Source organism: Eurytemora carolleeae, unplaced genomic scaffold, assembly GCF_000591075.1.
Source record: "Eurytemora carolleeae unplaced genomic scaffold, Eaff_2.0 scaffold1074, whole genome shotgun sequence".
Lineage (NCBI taxonomy): Eukaryota > Metazoa > Arthropoda > Copepoda > Calanoida > Temoridae > Eurytemora > Eurytemora carolleeae.
The window spans coordinates 40,532-62,004 of NW_019396996.1; the positions used below are offsets into that span (position 1 = coordinate 40,532).

Genomic DNA, 21,473 nt, shown 5'->3' on the forward strand with positions numbered 1-21,473 from the left:
CCCCCCCCCGGCCCCCTCCCTTACAAATAGCATCGTCAGAAAAATAACGAATGGATGAATAAAATGGATTGGTCAATAAAAACTTATCATTTTTTAAAAATGACCCAAAAAAATCGTTTTGTCTCTGAACGAACGATTATTTAACAAACTTATAAAAACTATCGTTTTTGGGTAATCAAACAATTTTTCAAACAAACGGTTGAAAAAAAAACACGAAAAAGGATCGACGAACGAACGAAAGGAAAAGAAACTCCAAACGCGCCCGTCTCTACCCTTCCTCCCCACCAATAAGTAGAAGGGGACTTTCAATTTAGACTCAACATTCATATGAATAAAGGGGGGGACATTAAATCTAAGACTGCTTGCATTCTTGAGAGAAAGAGGGATAAAATATCCGTTTAAATGTGAAATATAAAATTTTTAGATATTTGCTTCTCATGATTTGTATTGTAAATTTTCAACATTAATCCTTTTTAAATAATTTAAAGTGGCACTACAGTAAATACATTAAATACATGAAACACATCATTTTCTTTTGAAACCCCCCAAAAATGTGGAATTTTCAAGAATGGCTCAATTCTGAACTATAATTTTAGCAGTCCTAAATCGGCCTTTTTGCTTCTTCTGATTTCATCAACCTGGTTCTAATTTTTATATTTTCTGCATGGGGGTCGGGATTCAGCATCCATCTAGACCTAATATATCCCTTGAAACCATAGATATCACTGATCCAGGGGAGGGGGGGTGCTGAGGTCTAAAAGCCCCTCTCTCTAAGTTTATAATCTCTTTAAATGTAGGACATTTTAATATACTTAAAATAAACTCACAAGATATAATCTGGGATTAAAATTACAAATTTGAGGTTTCTAACTTTGAATTGAATTTTGCAGGGGGTGTCTGAATTTTAAGACCATGTTAAAAAAATGATCAAAATCGTTTATCCTCAAACATTCATCATATAGGTCCATTCTGAAAACTGTTAAGCATTTATAACATTGTAAGTTTTTGGAATTTTTACAGTCTATCAATAGGTTTTAGCAACTGTGATACGAATGCTTTGTAATTTAACAAAATATTTACGAAATGAATGGTAGGAATACTAAAGTTTAATATTCCCAATCATGCCATTTCCACAAAATGGTATTTTCTTTGATCTAAACTATTTACAAGCTAAAGATTTAACACAGCTTAAAAGAGATTTCATAGTTTACTAGCTCACACCGGACTAGAGTGAGCAGCATTCGGTTTCTTCTATTTGTAATCAAACGAGTTTTGGTCTTTAATTCAATAATCATTTACTTTACGGATTTGTTTATTTTATACATTTTCATTTGAAAAAGCATATGCCAACAAAAAAGTATTTAATAGAAAAGGCTAACAAATTATGTTTAATGGGTCAAATTGTGACCGAAAGTCACAGCTTTCTGGAATATTGACGTTAAATCCACGTGAGCTAATCACAAACAATAAAACATTCCCAATTTAAAGAAAAATTGAATCCAGTTATAAAACAAAACATGCTAATGTGAGAGAAACAAAATTTTATAAAATATAATTAACCAACATAATACTTCTGTCTCTAACTTTGACCTAGAAATTACTAGGAAATATGTATGTTACACAAACGTACCGTAACGTTTAGAGAAACATACAAAAGTAAATATTGTTGCAATCGCTCCCCTGGCTGAAGGAGAAAGACCAACGTATAGAACGTTTTATGCCTATTGCTATAGACAATTTTTGAAAGGGCAATCACCCATTATATATATATCATAGTATCAGAGCATTGGCACCAACATATAAGAAGGAAGCTTTGTGTATTGGAAAAAACGTTGATAATGATAAAAAATAAAGAAAACTCATTTAACAAAAGAACAGAAATTCTCAATAAATACCGACACCAAGATAAAGAGCTTCTGGTGAATTTTTATTTTTATTCGAATAACACTAATCCGCCAACTCTTTCCTGAAAATACGCAAACAGAAAACAATACTGGAATATTTTGCAGTCGAGAACAGACCTCACTGAAGATTGGTCCATGAGTCATGAAAATTGGTCCATGAAACATTGTTTATGAGGATGTTTATCTGTTTTTTTTATTGAACAATGAATTGAATATATTGAATATATATATATTTTATCGAAATAATTATGCGATACAGAAAATGTATCGGGTTTTCAAGATAATTACAATTATAATTGCTTTTTATTACATAGATATTTAGAGACTTAACTATTCTCGTATTTCAATTCTATGCAATAATAAAAATAACTTATTAAATGTTACGTAAAAAATACATTTTTCTAAGAACTATTAAAACCATTACGTAAATAAAATGTTTGATAAATGAAACATAGTTTTGTTCTTTCAAAAAGTTTATATAAGAAGATAAGGCAATTATAATTTCTTGTTGGGAAATAACAAAATGAACTAAAGACATTGAAAATAATTGTATGCTTAATATAATATGTATTCTAAAACTGTATTGATGAAGAAATTATCGAAAATATACATAAAAAGATTCGCCAATAACCTCCGAATTAATTCAGGCCAATGAAATAAGTGGTATTTCGGCACAGGATCTAGGGTTTTTAACATCCCACTGGCAACGCGAGACTCTTCAGCTAGTTATATTTATTTTATTATTTTGCAGGTTAAAGCCTCGCTGTGGACTTTGTGAGGAACTTATTTTCTCTGGAAGCTATATTCGGGCTCTTAACTCAGAGTGGCATCTTAATCATTTTAGGTAAATAGATATATATGTATATATTTCAGTTTTTAACTTTACATTTTTATTAAAAAAGAATTATGCAAACATAATGGCTATCATGACGATCCTCAGTAGTAAAAATTATTTGCACAACTCTATATATATTGATAGATAGATAGATAGATAGATATAATGATAGATGGATAGATAAATAACTTGATTTTTGGATTGACAGATATCACACCTTCGCCGTCAAGATATTGCTGATTTAGCAGATAGATAGATAGACAGACAGATAGGTAGATAAATAGATAGATAGATAGACAGACATATAGGTAGATAAATAGATAGATAGATAGACAGACATATAAATAGATAAATAGATAGATATATAGACAAACGTATAGGTAGATAAATAGATAGATAGATAGACAGACAGATAGGTAGATAAATAGATAGATAGATAGACATACAGATAGGTAGATAAATAGATAAGATAGATAGACAGACAGATATGTAGATAAATAGATAGATAGATAGACAGACATATAGGTAGATAAATAGATAGATAGATAGACAGATAGATAGGTAGATAAATAGATAGATAGATAGACAGATAGATAGGTAGATAAATAGATAGATAGATAGATAAATAGATAGATATATTTGCCAGAAAATTATGTTTCAATCCCGCCAAAAAGTGAATTAATTTTACTAAGGGTTCTACATTCTTCATATTAATATTTTTATTTTTTAAAATTGATCTTCTTTTTAAAAATGATATTTAATTGTCTGTTTACTCAAAAACATTTAGATTTATAATAAAAATTCCCTTTTTGACTTATTTCTCTAGTATTTTTTTTACTAAATTTTGGGCCTGACAATTTGTTTTATTCAATACAATACTCAAAATCAATAATTAAAAAAAATCTTTCTTTTTGGTTTTACACAATTATTTCTGTTTTCAATAAACATCAAAACAATTGAACCGAGCAATCTCAAATGTTTGTATCGCTATTACTTTTACTTGTAATGATAAAGCTAGAATAATGTATAGAAAGAGAAAAATTGAAAGCTTATATGCAAATCAAATATCTGGGACTCCACAAAATTATATTGAATTAGAATGGCTAAAAAGCTAAGGCAATGCGACGCTTCATGGTTGAGCTGGTCTGGAAAATTGATAAATGCACAATGATTGTACATTCTGCATTTTCTAGGTTCTTAACTTCTTAAATCACAAAGTTTAATTGGAGTTTATGAAATATTAAAACTCATAAATAAATAATTAAATTCTAGCTTTTTCTTTTGCATAAAAACATAATGATTGAGATTAAGCTTGACAGGGTGAGGTCACCTGAAGGAAATTTAATTAAATTAAAATTGTTTGTTTTCACGTCAAATTGGGGATAGTGACAGTTAGCTTTCACAGATATAGATAGATATATATAAATTTAGATATAGATAGATGGGTGAATTAATAGATAGATAGGAAGATATATTGAAAGGAAAATAGATAGATAGAAAGATAGATTTATAGATAGATGAATTATTAGATAGACATGGAGATAGCTAAAGAGATAGATAGGTGAATCAATAGATAGACAGATAGATGAATAAATAGATAGACAGATAGATGAATTAATAGAAAGACAGGAAAATAGATTGAAAGATGGATAGATAGATAAATATAGATTTATAAAACTATATATAGATAGCGAGATAGATAAATAGATAGATAGATAGATAGATAGATAGATATATAGATTGATTGATAGATAGATAGATAGATAGATAAATATAGATTTATAAAAAGAAGTATAGATAGCGAGACAGATAGAGAGATAGATAGATAGATAAATGAATTAATAGATAGAGAGGGAGATAGATAGATAGATCAATAGAGAAAAAGATAGCGCGATAGATACAAAGATAGATATAAAAATATTATGTATAAAAATATTATTTATAAAAATATTATTTATAAAAATCTTGGAATTTATAACATTTTGACACTATTTAGCTGCTGGCACTGTGACGTATCTTTAAATGGGAAAAGGTAGAATTTAGAATTGAAATAAATCATAAATAATTATCATTATGAAAAAATTATTATGATAATTATAATTGATAATAATAAAAATATTATAATAACAATAAAAATGATAAATGATGACGATAGCTAAAGTGCACGGCGTTGCCCGTCGAATTTTAAAACACTGCAGGAACCCAATTCGAATTTTAAAGAAAGAAATTTCAAATTTTCTTAGCCGACATTTTACCATCCAAGTACTCATAGGCACCCTAAAAAAATTTCAGCCAACTTGGTCCAGCCATATTGACAGTTTTTTCTAACATATTAATATACAAATATAAAAGAGCTTTTAGAGTTTTAGGAGTTTTAGAAGAGCTTTATAATAAAAATAATATTAGTAATGATAATGATGATAATAATTAATTAATTTTTTGAGGGAACCCATTGGTGTCCAGAGGATAAATTAGGCGAATTTTTTTTAAGTACATGTCTTTTTAAAACTCCACGGGATACGCCGGGCACTTCAGCTATAGTAATAATAATAATAATAAAAATAAAAATGTAATTAAAATATTTTTTTAAATATTGAAAACAAAATAAACATTTAAATATTGAAATATTTATAAAATAATATTTTTCTTTTTTTTGACTTGAGAAACGATTAATTTTTCAACAAAAACAAGACAAAATATTTAAATATTAAAATAATAAAGGATTTTTTATTTATTTAGATATGTTCTAACAGATGATCACCCCTGCTGCATTTCATGTTATGAAGAAAATTTTACAAATAGGTAAAATATTAGTTTTTTAATTCGATTTTAAGATTTAATACACGCAGACTTTATTCATTTGGTTTGAAAATGCACTAAACAATCTCGCAAAAATCAACATTTTTGCCAAACAAAAAATTTCATTCTAAAATGCATTTATAATTAATGAAAAAAAATGTTCAACAAATATCTCTAGTTTAAAAGTATTTTTCTTATTTCTGAAGAAAATATGCCGACCAGAAATCATTCATTTTTGAGAAAAAAAGAAACGTGTGACGACCTATTTGTTTACCAATTTTACAATTTAAAATTCACTGCAATTTTAATATTTAATTTTAATGTTTACATAGCATTTCGTCATACAGTGAGTGAGAATCTAAATACGACTTCTAGGTTCAAGTTATAACTTTAAATGACTTCTAGGCTCAAGTTTTAACTTTAAATGACTTCTAAGCTCAAGTTATAACTTTAAATGACTTCTAGGCTCAATCTATAACTTTAAATTAGGCTCAAGTTATAACTTTAAATGACTTCTAGGCTCAATCTATAACTTTAAATGACTTCTAGGCTCAAGTTATAACTTTAAATGACTTCTAGGCTCAATCTATAACTTTAAATGACTTCTAGGCTCAATTTATAACTTTAAATGACTTCTAGGCTCAATCTTTAACTTTAAATGACTTCTATGCTCAAGTTATTACTTTAAATGACTTCTAGGCTTAAGTTGTAACTTTAAATGACTTCTAGGCTCAAGTTATAACTTTAAATAGTCCAATAAACATGAGACACAGAAATTGGGCATTGTAAACAGACCTAAATACGCTTAAGTAATGCTTAAATATCGTCTTCTTATTCCACAGTTCTCAGGTTCTTGCTGTAACTAAAGGAAAAGGAATTAAGCCTTTGCCACGAACTTAAATTTTCTATTTTCTATATCTTTGCACCCTGAATCTTGAACTTTTGATATTTCAAACTTAGATTATGTGATTTAACAGAATTCATAGATTTAAATATCTAAGAACTACAACATCTGGTTGCAAAGTATAGGGAAATAAAAATCAGAGTTTGTGGCAAAAAGACTCAATTCCAATACCTCATGACTCATATGTGAAGAATAAAAGTAATTATATTTCAGATGCCGAGTGTGTACAAATAAAATCGGATTGGATTCCAGAGATATTTCATATAAGGTAGGGGTTTATGTCTACAGTTTTTTGCGATTTTGTTAAATTTTCATAATATTCTCTCACAGTTTTATAAGATTCTTTCAAAGTTTTATGAGTTTCTATCACAGTTTGAAGCAGTTTTGTCACAGTTTTATAAGATGCTATCACAGTTAATACGATTCTGTCAAAGTTTCATTAGATAATTTTTTTTTCTCACGATTTTTTCTCCGTTTTATGAGATTATATCACAGTTTACGAAATTCTATCTTAGTACAGGATATTATGTACACTGTACAGGATATTATGTATAGGATGTTATGTACAGGATATTATGTACAAGATATTATGTACAGAATATTATGTACTTGCAATTATTTATAAAATGTTATGTACAGGATATTATGTACAGGAAATTATGTACAGGATATTATGTACAGGATTTTATGTACAGAATATTATGTACAAGATATTATGTACATAATATTATTTATAGGATATTATATACATGATATTATGTACAGTATATTATGTACAGGATATTATGTACAGGATCAGCATTGGCATGAATCCTGTTTCACCTGCTTCCGGTGTTCCCTCTCCTTACTAGGTAAGTTGTTAGCTATATTTAACACATTGTCAGATATTTTTCTCGAATTGTTCAATATATATTACAATTTGTTGCATATAAAATATATATGTTTCACAAATCGTTAGTTATATTTTATAAATGAATAAAATATCTCACAAACTGTTATTTAATTCACAAAATGTTAAACTGCGTATATCTGTTTTTAAGAAAATGTTAAACTGCATATATCTGTTTTTAAGAAAATGTTAAACTGCGTATATCTGTTTTTAAGAAAATGTTAAACTGCGTATATCTGTTTTTAAGAAAATGTTAAACTGCATATATCTGTTTTTAAGACAATGTTAAACTGCGTATATCTGTTTTTAAGAAAATGTTAAACTGCGTATATCTGTTTTTAAGAAAATGTTAAACTGCGTATATCTGTTTTTAAGAAAATGTTAAACTGCGTATATCTGTTTATAAGAAAATGTTAAACTGCGTATATCTGTTTTTAAGAAAATGTTAAACTGCATATATCTGTTTTTAAGAAAACCAGGATTACATTTTTTTAGAAAAAGCATTTGCCGTGAAGCACGAGAAAAGTTATTGTGAAGTTTGCTACGATAGAGAGTTCTCATCCAGGTTACCTTCTTGACCTTGACCTTGACCTTGACCTTAACCATGAACTTGACTTTGACATTGTCCTTGACCTTAACCTTGAACTTTACCTTAACCTTGACCTTGACAATGTCATTGACTTTGACAATGACCTTGACCTTGACAATGACCTTGACCTTAACCTTTACTTTGACCTTGACCTGGAAATTGGCCTTGACATTGACCTTGAACTTAAACTTGACCTTCTTATTGACCTTGACCTTGACCTTGACCTTGACCTTGACCATGACCTTGATCTTGACCTTGACCTTGACCTTGACCTTGACCTTGACCTTGACCTTGACCTTGAAATTGACCTTGGAATTGACCTTGATATTGACCTTGAACTTAAACTTAACCTTCTTCTTGATCTTGACCTTCTTCTTCACCTTCTTCTTGACCTTGACCATGACCTTGACCTTTACCTTTACCTTTACCTTGATATTTACCTTGAACTTGACCTTGACCTTGAAAATAGCTTTTACCATGAGCTTGTCCCAGGTGTGAGAGTTGTGAGGAAGTATTCCAGCCTGGAACTAGAAAAATTCAATACAAGTCCAAGCAGTGGCATGATTCATGCTTTCATTGTAAAGTTTGTAAAACAAAGGTAAAATCAACTCAAATTCAAGGGATTGTTGACATAATTTCAAGTGACCCTCATTTGCAGAGTGGCATGTCTGTTTTCCAAATGGACTTTTTAACCCTTTTTCTGAGGAACAATGAGGAAGATATCGTCGTTCTTAAACTTTAAAATATAAATGCTTTCAATTTTACCAGCTTAAATCCGCAAGTTACTTTTATAGAGAACTTACAATCAAGTATAATCAATTTTAAGTTTGAACGTTCAAAACCATGTTTCCTTTCATGAGGATAACTCCTGCTTCCTTTCATGAGGATAACTCCTGCATCCTTTCATGGGGATAACTCCTGCATCCTTTCATGAGGATAACTTCTGCATCCTTTCATGAGAATAACCTCTGCATCCTTTCATGAGGATAACCTCTGCATCCTTTCATGAGGATAACTCCTCTGCATCCTTTCATGAGGATAACCTCTGCATCCTTTCATGAGGATAACTCCTGCATCCTTTCATGAGGATAACTCCTCTGCATCCTTTCATGAGGATAACCTCTGCATTATTCTATGTCGATAACTCCTGCATCCTTTCATGAAATAAGTCCTGCATCCTTTCATGAGGATAACCTCTGCATTCTTTCATGAGGATAACTCCTGCATCCTTTCATGAGGATAACTCCTGCATCCTTTCATGAGGATAACTCCTGCATCCTTGAAAATCCAAAATAATGCTTTTCTAAAACAAATCTACAATCTTAAAATAATGTTTTTAATTTCCTCTTTGTATTTCACGATATTTGAAGACCACTGTATGAAATAATATTACAATAACAAAGGTAGAAGAAATTGATGGCAGAACATCATCTGTTGGAATTGCAAAAGATGTTTTAATTATAAAGGTTTTAACAAGCAAAGCTTTGAAAATTTGCTTTTGTTATAACTCTTTACAAAAATATTTTATGTTAATTAATTAATAAATTCTTAACAATCTGAAAATATAAACTTTTTAAAAAAGAAATAATTACTTTTTTCATATTTTTAGGTTGGATCTAAGTCGTTCATCATCCCAAATGATAAGGCAAAAAACTCATTCTAATCACATTTTTAATTCTCTGTTGATGTAAAATGTGAAATGTTCATAAATTGTAAGATAAGCGTCGGAAAACTGATTCAATCTATTGTTCATGATTAAGATTTCACCCCTCTTATTTTTGAGTCTTTGCCACAAACGCTGATTTTCTAATCACTGTATTTTTGCAACACAATGTCGTAAGCCTTAGATATTTTACACTAAGCAATTTGAAATGTCAGATAATCTAATTTTGAAAAATCCAAGGTTTACATTATTAGGTTGTAAAGATCTAGGGATTAAAACATTTGAATTTGTGACAAAGACTCAATTTCTTTACTAAAACATCCTAAATGGTTGAATTTGAATTTTTTCAAATTTTTTAAAGTGACGTCTCGTCGTTAAGCTGAAAGTTGTGTAGAGATTGACCAATTAAAGAAACAATCTAAACTTATACTTTAAATGGACTGTAAGCGTAATTTCAAAGATCGCAATATGCCCCATCACAACGGTACTCTTGGAACCTTTCTCTAATTCATGTTGTGGAAAATATTGTCGTTTTTCTAGGTTTATTTATGATAATTACTAAATGTTCTCTGCAATAGAAAGGGTACTGCTGTAAAACGGGCAATCAGTTGTAAGTTCGCTTACAGTCCCTTTAAGATATTTCCTTTTAGATATCCCTCCCACGCCACAGCAAAGTTTCTCTGGGCCAGTATTTAATTCTTAAAATAGTTTAGCGCCATCAAAAGTTTTGGCATCTGGGTTCATAAGTTTCCGACTCTCTAGATATATATGTAAAAAGATGAGTTTGATTTGATCAGGATATTTACTGTGTTCGATGTTTTGAGGACAAGATTGCCACAAAATGTACAAAATGTAAAAATATTCTGACAACTGGAGGGGTCACTTTCAGGTTAATATCTATTTCATCTTATTCTATAATACTGCAATCTCAGTTCAACTGGAGGGGTCACTTTCAGGTTAATATCTATTTCATCTTATTTTATAATACTGCAATCTCAGTTCAACTGGAGGGGTCACTTTCAGGTTAATATCTATTTCATCTTATTTTATAATACTGCAATCTCAGTTCAACTGGAGGGGTCACTTTCAGGTTAATATCTATTTCATCTTATTTTATAATACTGCACTCTCAGTTCAACTAGAACCATATCTAGCCAGGATCACTCCCTTTTTAGAATATTATTTTTGAAAGTGTTCACTCTCTATATAAATATATTTTTCTTATTTCTTTAAAACCTGCATGGTAAATTTTATTTTGCTCTAATGATCTAATGTTCAAATGGACTGAAAAACTGGTTTGCAAACATTTTCAATCTAATATTAGTCCAATTGATATAGCATCGCATCAGTATTTGTTATCAAAGGTAACTTAAATACAGTATATAATTGAAAAGAGAGGATTAAGGATAAAATCAAAGTGTGTACATTGGATACTCAGATTAAGCAATCTGGATTTAGGATATCTTATTTTATTGTTTTCAGCTCTGGTTGTATTAAATTATAAAATGCTGTTATTTTTAACATTTTGAATTTTTATAAAATTATAAAATGTTGTTATTTTTAACATTATTAATTTGTTTAAATTATAAAATGTTGCTATTTTTAACATTTTTAATTTGTATAAAAATATTAAAATATTTTAATTTTAATATTGTTAATTTGTATAAATTATAAATGTTGCTATTTTTAACCTTTTGAATTTTTATAGAGTTATAAAATGCTGTTATTTTTAACATTTTAATTTGAATAAAGTTATAAAATGTTGTTATTTTTAACGTTGTTAGTTTGTATAAAATTATAAAATACGGTTATTTTTTACATTGTTAATTTTTTAAATTATAAAATTTTATCATTTTTAACATTGTCAATTTGTATAAAATTATCAAATATTGTTATTTTTAACATTTTTAATGTGTGTGTGAACAATTATAAGATGTTATTAATTTTAACATTATTGATTTGTATAAAGTAATAAAATGTTGTAATTTTTAACAATGTAAATTTGTATAAAATTATCAAAAATATTGTTATTTTTAACATTGTTGAATTGTATAAAATTATTGAAATGTTGTTATTTTTAACATTGTTCATTTGTATAAAATTATAAGATGCTGTTATTTTTAAAATTGTTAATTTGTATAAATTTATAAAATGTTATTATTTCTAACATTAATAATTTGTATAAAATTGTAAAATGTTATTATTTCTAACATTAATAATTTGTATAAAATTATTAAATGTTGTTATTTTTAACATTTTTAATGTGTGAAGAATTATGAAATGATTTTATTTTTATATTGCTAATTGGTATAAAATTATAAGATGCTATTATTTTCAACATTGCTAATTTGTATGAATTTATTATAAAATGTTGTCAGGAATGAGCCCTGGCATAAGGAATGTTTTGTGTGTGTTCACTGTAACGGCCAATTAGCCGGACAGAAGTTTGCCAGCAGGAATTATACCACAGCAAACTAAGTAAATTTAAATAAGTCACAGCAAACTAAAGTAAATTTATATACGTCTCATCAAACTAAAGTAAATTTAAATACGTCACATCAAACTATAGTAAATTTATATAACTCACATCAAACTAAAGTAAATTTACATAAGTCACATCAAACTAAAGTAAATTTAAATAAGTCACATCAAACTAAAGTAAATTTATATACGTCACATCAAACTAAAGTAAATTTATATATGTCACATCAAGCTAAAGTAAATTTAAATACCACATCAAATAAAAGTAAATTTATCTACGTCACATCAAACTAAAGTAAATTTACATAAATCATATCAAACTTAAGTAAATTTATATATGTCAAATCAAACTAAAGTAAATTTACATATGTTACATCAAACTAAAGTAAATTTAAATAAGTCACATCAAACTAAAGTAAATTTAAATAAGTCACATCAAACTAAAGTAAATTTATATATGTCACATCAAACTAAAGTAAATTTATATACGTCACATCAAACGAAAGTAAAAATAAGTCACATCAAACTAAAGTAAATTTAAATAGTCACATCAAACTAAAGTATATTGCCATGGTCTCAATGTGGGGAAAGTAAAGTTGCGTAAATTTGACCTTCTCCATTTTGTCTAGTTCATAGTAATACTCACATACTAAAATTAAGCATTTATTTCCTTATTATTCAAAACATTTATTTTTTGTTTTCATTCAAATTTAATAAAAATTTATGAAAATTTTACGTAAACTTGGGTGTATGTTTTTCTTTCTTTACCTTACTCATCCATTCTGACATGGTTGAATAATAGATATGTTTTCTTATTTAATATTATTTCTACTTTTAAATTGTTTACTTTCATGGTATTTCAATTTTTTTCTATCATTCGTTAGATGTTATTCTTTGCATATTCAATGAATCCTTCAATAATTTATCTACCAAAAATCCAGAGATATTTTACCCTTCAAATAGAACTTTAACTTGATCTTTGAAAATCTGTTTTAAGTGCATTTAAAATTTTTATGAAAAGGGGGAAGGTAATTTTGACTAAAATATTTACCCGGTTGGATTTGTTTTGACTGTTAGTATAATGGTGTAGAGAGGATAAACCTTACTGTGCAGTCTGCTTTGGTGAATTGTTTGCAAAAAGGTAATTTTTTATCATAATCATCATTCATTGTCATCAGCAATGGTCATGGTCAAGGTCATGGTCATGGTCATGGTCATGGTCATGGTCATGGTCATGGTCATGGTCATGATCATGATCATGGTCATGGTCATGGTCATGGTCATGGTCATGGTCATGGTCATGGTCATGGTCATGGTCATGGTCATGGTCATGGTCATGGCCATGGTCATGGTCATGGTCATTGTCATTGTCATTGTCATTGTCATTGTCATTATCATCATCATCATCATTGTCATCATCATATTCATCATCATTGTCATCATTGTCATCATCATCATTATCATCATCATCGTCATCATTATCATTATGATATGTCCTGAAAATATAAATTAGGATAGTTCCCATCATTTTCTAATTTTACATATTTATCATTTGGGAATACTTGGGAATACTTGTAGATTTGTCATCAGAGTTCCAGATAGGAGGATAGAGATGACGTCTTTATGTATCCAGCATTTTACTCACAGGTTTCTCATTCCTGCTGTTCCGGTATTTTATCATATAAAGACTTGAAAGTTTTAATATTTCCTGCTCTTTTGATATATTCTGGTAATTTGTTCCATTTCTCCGCTACTCTGTTGGTGAAGAAATTTCTTCTAACCTCAGTCCTGCATCTGGTTGTTAGTATATTTAATGCATCAGAAGATTGTCTGGTGACCCTGACTGATTCTTCTCCTGCAGTCTTTTAAAAATTCTGTTATTTTAGATGTGCTAGCTGCTCTCAACCAATCACAGGGCAGGGTGGAACCAGGTTGGGTATTTTCAAAATAATCATAGTACTCCCTTTTATTGACTAAGAAATTCAATTAACTATGTCTTTTTCAAAGATGTTTTAAAAAAAATCAAATTACAAGCCGCATTTTGTTTAATAAGTTTAATAAATAGTTAAATTTTATAAACTGAACAGATTATATTTCATCATTCCTTCGATTAATTTGCATCGTAAGAAAATGGGGTAATTTACTAAAAACGGGATTTTTAACAAAATATTTCAGAGAAATTTTTATTGGTATAATCCTGATTTTGAAAATTAGGGTATAATTATGTTTTTTAGGTGAATAATCCTATTGTACTTTTATATTTTTAATGAAGTAGTAGATGATTACAAAGAGCCCATTGTCTTCATATTTGGTTTAGTAATTAATTCTTGGTAATTAATTCTTGGTAAATATTTATCAGATTATCTTTCACACAAGAAGGGGATAAAAATTATTACTTTAGTGGGAGTGTTTGAATACAATAGAATGGTGTTCAGGTTTATACGAACCCTTTCCCTTTAGCATTAGCTCGGTATCAATTCATTTTCCTTTATCCCTTCAGTAAATGCAAATTCAATTATTATAGCAGCCTGAAGACAGTATGACCAGTCGGGACAGTCCAAACCAAGACACCAAAAGTTGGCCCAGCTCGGATATTCAAATGTACACCGGTTTTGCTTGAATTTTGAGATACTTCTTCTGTTTCTAAACATAATTTTCAATAAACCCATCTCCCGATGGATTAAAAAAATCCTATATGTCTGAAATAGAATATGATTTAAAATCAAATAAAAATTTATATTTTCCCACTACTGTTATACTTTATTTTAGGTTTATCTCCTTTGAGGGAAGGCACTGGCACTCCATGTGTTTTATCTGCGCTCTCTGTCAGAAATCAATGGCGGGCAAAGGTAAAGAAATTAAGCTAAAATAAATTAATTACTCTTCACGTCAAACAAAAGTTAATTCATTGTTAGATTAGAATTCTACATGTTTTTAACCTTATGTACTCTTACAAAGAACTATTGAGAAGAACTTAAACATTCTTGAATGCTTTCCCCAACAAATTGTAATGTTCTGATCCTCATAATGTATGCAAATGCAACTTGATGTCAAAGACCTTTGAATTTTGATGTTTCAAACTGAAATTTTGTTTATAACAGAGATTGGGGTCAAGACAAGTGCTCAGTTGCTTTGTTGAATATTCTTAGATTTTGGGTTTATGGTGTTGCTGTTTGTCTCAACAAGTTTTTTTGTGAAGTTTGAAATAAATTTTTTTAATAAATTTTGTCTTTTTATAATATGGTTTTGGAGTTGGTTGAAGGATTGATTGCTAAAATTGGTAACGAATTGCTTTCTTAAAAGAATTGATTTTTTGCTTTAATTAAGAATAGATATTTTACTTTGATGCAGAATGGATCATTTTTCTTGATGAAGAATTAATTTATATATGAATCACGAAGGATTGATTGATTGATGGATTGATTGGTTGATTGAATTAGGGTTAATTGATTGAATACTTTAGGATTTATAACTGATGGAGAAGATATTATTTGTCCTGACTGTGCCAAAGATAAACTCATGGGACCAGGATAATGGATCAACGAATAGATTGATTGGTTGATCAATACATTTATTGACTGGTTGATGAATCAATTGATTGATTGAATATTAGTCTATTAGATGTCTACCAAATATTTCATTTGCCAACTGGTGTTTTTTTTTACAGTAATTATCTAATTCATTAAATCATATATTGATAATTTTAAATTAAAGTGTTAGGCGTTTATATCACGACAATGATGACAACTTTCTTTTCTGCACTGTATGTATAACACTGTACAGCATACATGTAGTCAGATGATTCTACTACCTTAGAAGTTTAAACTTGTCCTTCCTTATATCAAGGTTATAATGCAAGGAAATTTACTTCAGAGGTGTATGCATCTTTCGTTCCATGCAGCGTTCTGTCTCTGGGCAGTAATGTAAACACAAGAAGGATGTCAAAGGCTCAAAGCCTAATATGGAATCCATATTTCACATAAAAAAATAAATGAAATATTCTGGTCAAAGGAAACTATTATGTGAATTATCAAAATTATCAAAATTTAATGCTTTTAACCTCCTCGGATACTAAACGAATATTGATGCATCTATTCTTGTTTACAAATTCCGCCCAGAGAGAACCTGGTTTCAATATGTACACAGAGAATACGCAACTATAATTAACTTTCATTGCATTATAACCTTGCCTTTTATGTTAAGCAGCGTACTTTATGCAGTATAGTGTGTACTGTTTGTAAACATATGCTAAACTTGCTTTATGTTAAGCAGCGTACTTTATGCAGTATAGTGTGTACTGTTTGTAAACATATGCTAAACTTACTTTATGTTAAGCAGCGTACTTTATGCAGTATAGTGTGTACTGTTTGTAAACATATGCTTAACTTACTTTTAAAGAAAATATTCTTCCCACAAGAATTTTAAATCAAAAATACTTCTGAAAAAGTTCTGTTTTGTCCGGTGGAAATACATAGAGACAAACATATATGTAAACAATCACAAGCTGTTCATTTAATAGGAATATAGACCCCTAACATTGTACAGTCGTCGTCGTATATATCAATACAATAAAGACGACTTTTGATTTCAATTTAGATTTCTACCAAGTACCAAGCTTTCAATTAGCATGGATACAACAAGCGAAAGTTGTCAATTGCAACAGCTTCTTGTAAAATTATAATTTAAAAAATGCTTGTTATAAATTAAAACTTAAAATAAAAGTCGTCTTCATTGTATTGATATAAACGCCTGCCATTGTACCATGGCAGAGACTCCAAGTTGTTGCCCTACAAATTTTTAAATATTGATCTTTTTAAAGTATTGTTTTTTTTGCTTCTTTAAGATTATTTTCTTATAAAAAAACTACGTAATATATATAGTTGCAATATAGTTTATTTGTCCGATCATAACTCAGGAACCCCTGGGCCGATTTGCCTCAAATTTTGGTTTGAGAACTAGGGAGGCCAGTGAGAATTTTCTTAGCTTATGGTTGTAAGATTCTAAGTTGAGTGGGTGTACTTTTACAGTGAAAAGTTAGTTTATCGGTAAAATCGGTCAAGTGCGGTTGAACGGCGTGAGTAACTATGAGTACCCTGTGCAAGCTGGCTTCCCAAGCTAGTATATATATATATTAGTTGAAGTACCTGGCGTTGTCCGTGGAATTTTTTTAAATCGAATTTAAAAAAGTTTCCGAAAGGTTCTCTAAAAACATCTAATTAGAAAAAAAGTATTTCAACTAAGATTACTGTAAATTGACCATCAAAGTAACTTTAAAAAGAAATTCGTGTTAATCGTTAATAGCACACTTTAGAATTAATATACAGTCTCTTCAGCTTTTTTACATAAAAAAATAAAGCTGAAAGTGTAATTATGACAAGGCGAAACAATGCGTTATGACGAAATAATTAAAGTATTTCTCAAACTTCATGTAATTGAAACTTCATTTATGTATTTGCATCTGTTAAAACTCATTTTTAAAATGTTTTTAGAAAATTGAAAGAAAAAAATTTGACTTCTTCATAATATTAATATTTACAAAGAAATACTCTGAGAATCAATGATTTTCTAATCTATATATAAATTTGGCTTGTCTGTCTGTTTGTTTGTATCCAATAAACGTCAAAACGGCTGAACCGATTGGGCCCACATTTTTTGTGGGACATCACGTGACCACAAGGAATTCTTGAAAATCCGCAAATTTTTTTCTTCTTTGTTTTAAAATGTAAAAAAAAGAACATGTTCACAATTTAAATAGAAGAGATGGGCGCGAAGAGCCTAGTTTGATTAAATTCCTTTAAAATCCAACCATTTTTTTTTAATAAATGTGTCATATACATTATAGAGAAAAAAGCAAAAAAATAATACTCAGTTTTAAAACTTGTAATATCTTGTCTACTAATTTCCAAGTTTATTAGACGTGTTATGTATATATTGTGTAGTAATTATCATTAAAAACAGAGATCAAATTACCTTTAAACAAAATAAGATTTATAAGTTTTTTTGAGTTCCGTTCTATTCTTAATTCTGAGTTTTCTTAAACAAAAACATCTTATTTTAGTTTTACTGTAATTTTTTTAATTTAATACCATCGACAGTATTATTATACAAATTTTGATGTTAGGTTAATATAGATATGTTGTAGAAGATGTAAAAAAAATGTATACTGTCCTTGCGTAAATGGCTTTTGCATGAGATTTCAGAGTTCGTGCTTTTTTGGTGGTGGGGAGCTTTTATTTTACCCTTCTTAATAACTAAGGGGGGCTGGGGGGGTAAGGTCATATACCCCCCCCCTCTCATAAACAAACGCCACTATCTATACGCACGTATTTAGCCATGTTTTGTATTTATCAAAATAGTTTTCAAATTTGAATTTTTCCAAATCTTGATATTATATACGTAACATTTATTTTGCGTCCCAAAAATGCAAGCCTTAACTTTTCACGTTAATCACGCAATAAAGCAATTTTACTCAATATTAATTTTTGTTGTTTACCGGTTGGAAATGTTAAAAAAAATATACAAAACTTCAAGATTTCAAACCGTTATTATGTTAAAGTTTGCTTTCATTAACTTTGCAATATCTTAAATTTTTATCAAAATGATGCAAAAACAATCGTTTCACCACGTTTGTTTTTGCATCATTTTTGGATAGTTTTGGGCTCATTTTTTGGATATAACTTTTGTCAAGGTCAAAATTTGACATATTTCGTAAAAAAAAATGTTTAAAATAAACAATTGTATAGAAAATCATTTTGACCCGGCTATTAATGCTATTAATGCACTCTGTTAAAAATAAATTTTCTGTGATTTGATTTTTTTTATTTAGTTTCAAAATAAATATTTGATTTCAAGATAATAACTTCAGTTTCATACTTTACTAAATTCTTAAATGTCACAACATGTTCAAAAATTACGCACATGCTTTCTCTCTGTCTTGTTATTCAACACTGCCTGCGCGGTACTCCTTTGGGCCTCTGTCTCAGGGTTATTGTGAACAAAAAACCCTAAATCTTGAAAACACGGTTCATGGTGTTCTTAGATTTGTTTTGTTATAAATCTATAGTTTTAGCCTAATATCTTATATTTAGAGATGGGCAATGGCTAGATTTGTTTTACAAAAACTTTTAGACTTTTTACGACATTTGTGATGAAGGTTCCAACATTTTAAAACTTTAAACATGCAACATTTTTTCTCTAAAAAACATAAGGCAAAAAAACGATCGTTTTGAAACGATCATTTTGGATTTTTAAAACGATAGTTTTTGGTTCGTTTTTGCCTTATATTTTCACATAGGATAACAAATTTGCATGTTTGATAAAAGCAAACTTCTACAGAATACAATTTTAAATCGCTGGACCCTTCTTAGAATTACATTGGCGTAAAACCTTTTATAAGTCTAAAAATATTAAAAGCTTCTGTAAAAGGAATCTAACTATTACCCATCTCTATTTATATCAGAGTCAACCCCACAATATTAGACCAGGGTAACTTAAAGATAATTCAATTCTTAACCGCATAAAACACGGCCGGATGTTTAAAAAAACAAAATTATCGTTATATTTGAAGGAAACCGTTGTGAATCGTTAATTAGACCTATTTTTAAATGAAAGGGTCACTTTAAATTTGTTTACATTTTCTTCTAAAAACAAAGCTAATTATGCTTGTTCGTTAAAATACTCGCATTTTGTATGTTTACAGAGTAAGTTGGAATCTAACTTTTTTTATCTATTTAAACAAAAATCAATTAAAATATTGGTTTTAAGTGGCCATTTTATGGACTCTAACAATTTAAAAATTCTCAGCAAATTTTTCTAAAAGCTAAACTTTAAGATCTAGATATTTATTTAAGTATCTACAGTTTACATGATTGTTAATTTAGATTCAACACAAAAATTTTTTGCGATGTTATCGTGTAAATACAATTATAAATTGATAAGGTTGAAATCTAGAATTTTACCAATTCTAAAAGCTAAACAAATCAAAGATTTTTTACTTTCCAACATAAATTTTCATCGGTTTTATCATACACGAGTGATTTTTATGTTTGTTGTGAAATAATAAAAACTTTGTACAACAAAAAGTTGCTTTTCTGTATTGTTTGTCTGTCCCTGGTGTCTGTTTGTTTGTTCGTCGTTTTAAACCAAAACGACTGAAACGATAGATCCCAAATTTTTGTGGCCCCAAGTAAGGTTAAGAAAAATTTTAATCAGAAAAACTGTCAAAATTAAATATTTTTGAAAATGCATTTTAAACAAATAAAAATAATCAAAACTGATTACTTAGAAAGTGAGAAGAGGGGGTGGGGTGAATGTAGGAGGAGGGGCATGAAGGCCGGGAGCGGGGTTCTTGAAGGAGGAGAGGGGGGAAGGCATGAAGGGAAATGGGGAGGGGGAGAATATTCTAAAGAGCAAGAAGAGGAACAGGTGCGGATGCAAATAATTTAGAAGAATTTGAACAGAATTTTAATTAAATCCTACAATACACACTGCTCATACATGTAAATCGAAGTACACTGCAGCGAAATTTCGTTTGCGGAATTGCGCCAAATGGTTTCTTCCACTTGCGCCATTTCATTGCGCGCGCAATTGCGCTATAATTGTAAACAAGGTAGCAATTAAATATTCGCGGAATTGCGTGCAGCGGAGTTGCTTTTTCATATAAAAATCAATCATTTTAACTGTGACTTACAAATTTATGCAGCAGATAGAAGAAATAAATATCTCTGTCGATTTAAAAATAATCGAGGCCCGAGTGGCACTTGTTTCAACAGTTTTCAAATTTTAAAGTTTCTTGTGGTTAAGCTACTAATCAAGAATTTATGTCACATTTTCATTTGTTTACAAATTGGATGAATATTAAAATGGAAACTTTTTTTGGTTAAAATTGTGATCGGTTCGTTTAATCAAAATTTGATATTTTGCCACAGTGAGAACCAGAAAATTATGGTACAAAAAGACAACATGTGTGTATTTGATTTTGTTATAGCAAAACAAATGTTAGTAACTAATTAAATCACTTTTTAAAAAATTTTAACCTCAAAAATTTCAGGGGGCGTTGCGGCCAGGGCCGGAGTGTGAAGGTACCCCCTCATTCTGTGACTGCCCTTTGACAAAAATAAGAAAAAATAAGTTTGTTCTGAATCAATGTTGAAATGCAATTTTTAACATGACACAAAAAAATTGCCAAATCATTTATAATTGTACTTTAGAGAAATGACACATATTAATATTGGTAAAAATCTATTTCTTCTTTCTAGGAATTGTGAATATATTTAAGCTAAAAATTAATGTCGTCGTCTTAAGTTCATATGTACTTTTACTTTAAAACTTTAAAGCTTTACACAAAATTATTTTCTTAAAAGACGACATTGAATAACGGCTTCGACTATTTTATTTTTGCGTAGAGTCT

The 21,473-nt window shown here is 29.1% G+C and overlaps 1 protein-coding gene across 2 annotated transcripts; it reads left to right on the top strand.

Moving 5' to 3' along the window:
* Positions 1–2,002: 2,002 nt before the first annotated feature.
* Positions 2,003–15,789, top strand: LOC111710897 (four and a half LIM domains protein 2). Of its 2 annotated transcripts, XM_023485082.1 has the most exons (16): positions 2,003–2,082; positions 2,656–2,748; positions 4,736–4,771; positions 5,479–5,541; positions 6,656–6,710; positions 7,236–7,293; positions 7,827–7,896; positions 8,413–8,518; positions 9,324–9,386; positions 9,530–9,565; positions 10,381–10,472; positions 11,962–12,039; positions 13,155–13,205; positions 13,951–13,995; positions 14,834–14,913; positions 15,528–15,789. In XM_023485082.1, exons 1-16 carry the CDS (start codon positions 2,075–2,077, stop codon positions 15,596–15,598), a joined length of 1,005 nt encoding a protein of 334 aa, XP_023340850.1. In that variant the 5' UTR covers positions 2,003–2,074; the 3' UTR covers positions 15,599–15,789. The 2 variants fall into 2 exon arrangements, with proteins under 2 accessions (XP_023340850.1, XP_023340851.1); XM_023485083.1 differs by lacking the exon at positions 9,324–9,386 and having other exon boundaries at positions 2,027–2,056.
* The last annotated feature ends 5,684 nt before the right edge of the window (positions 15,790–21,473 follow it).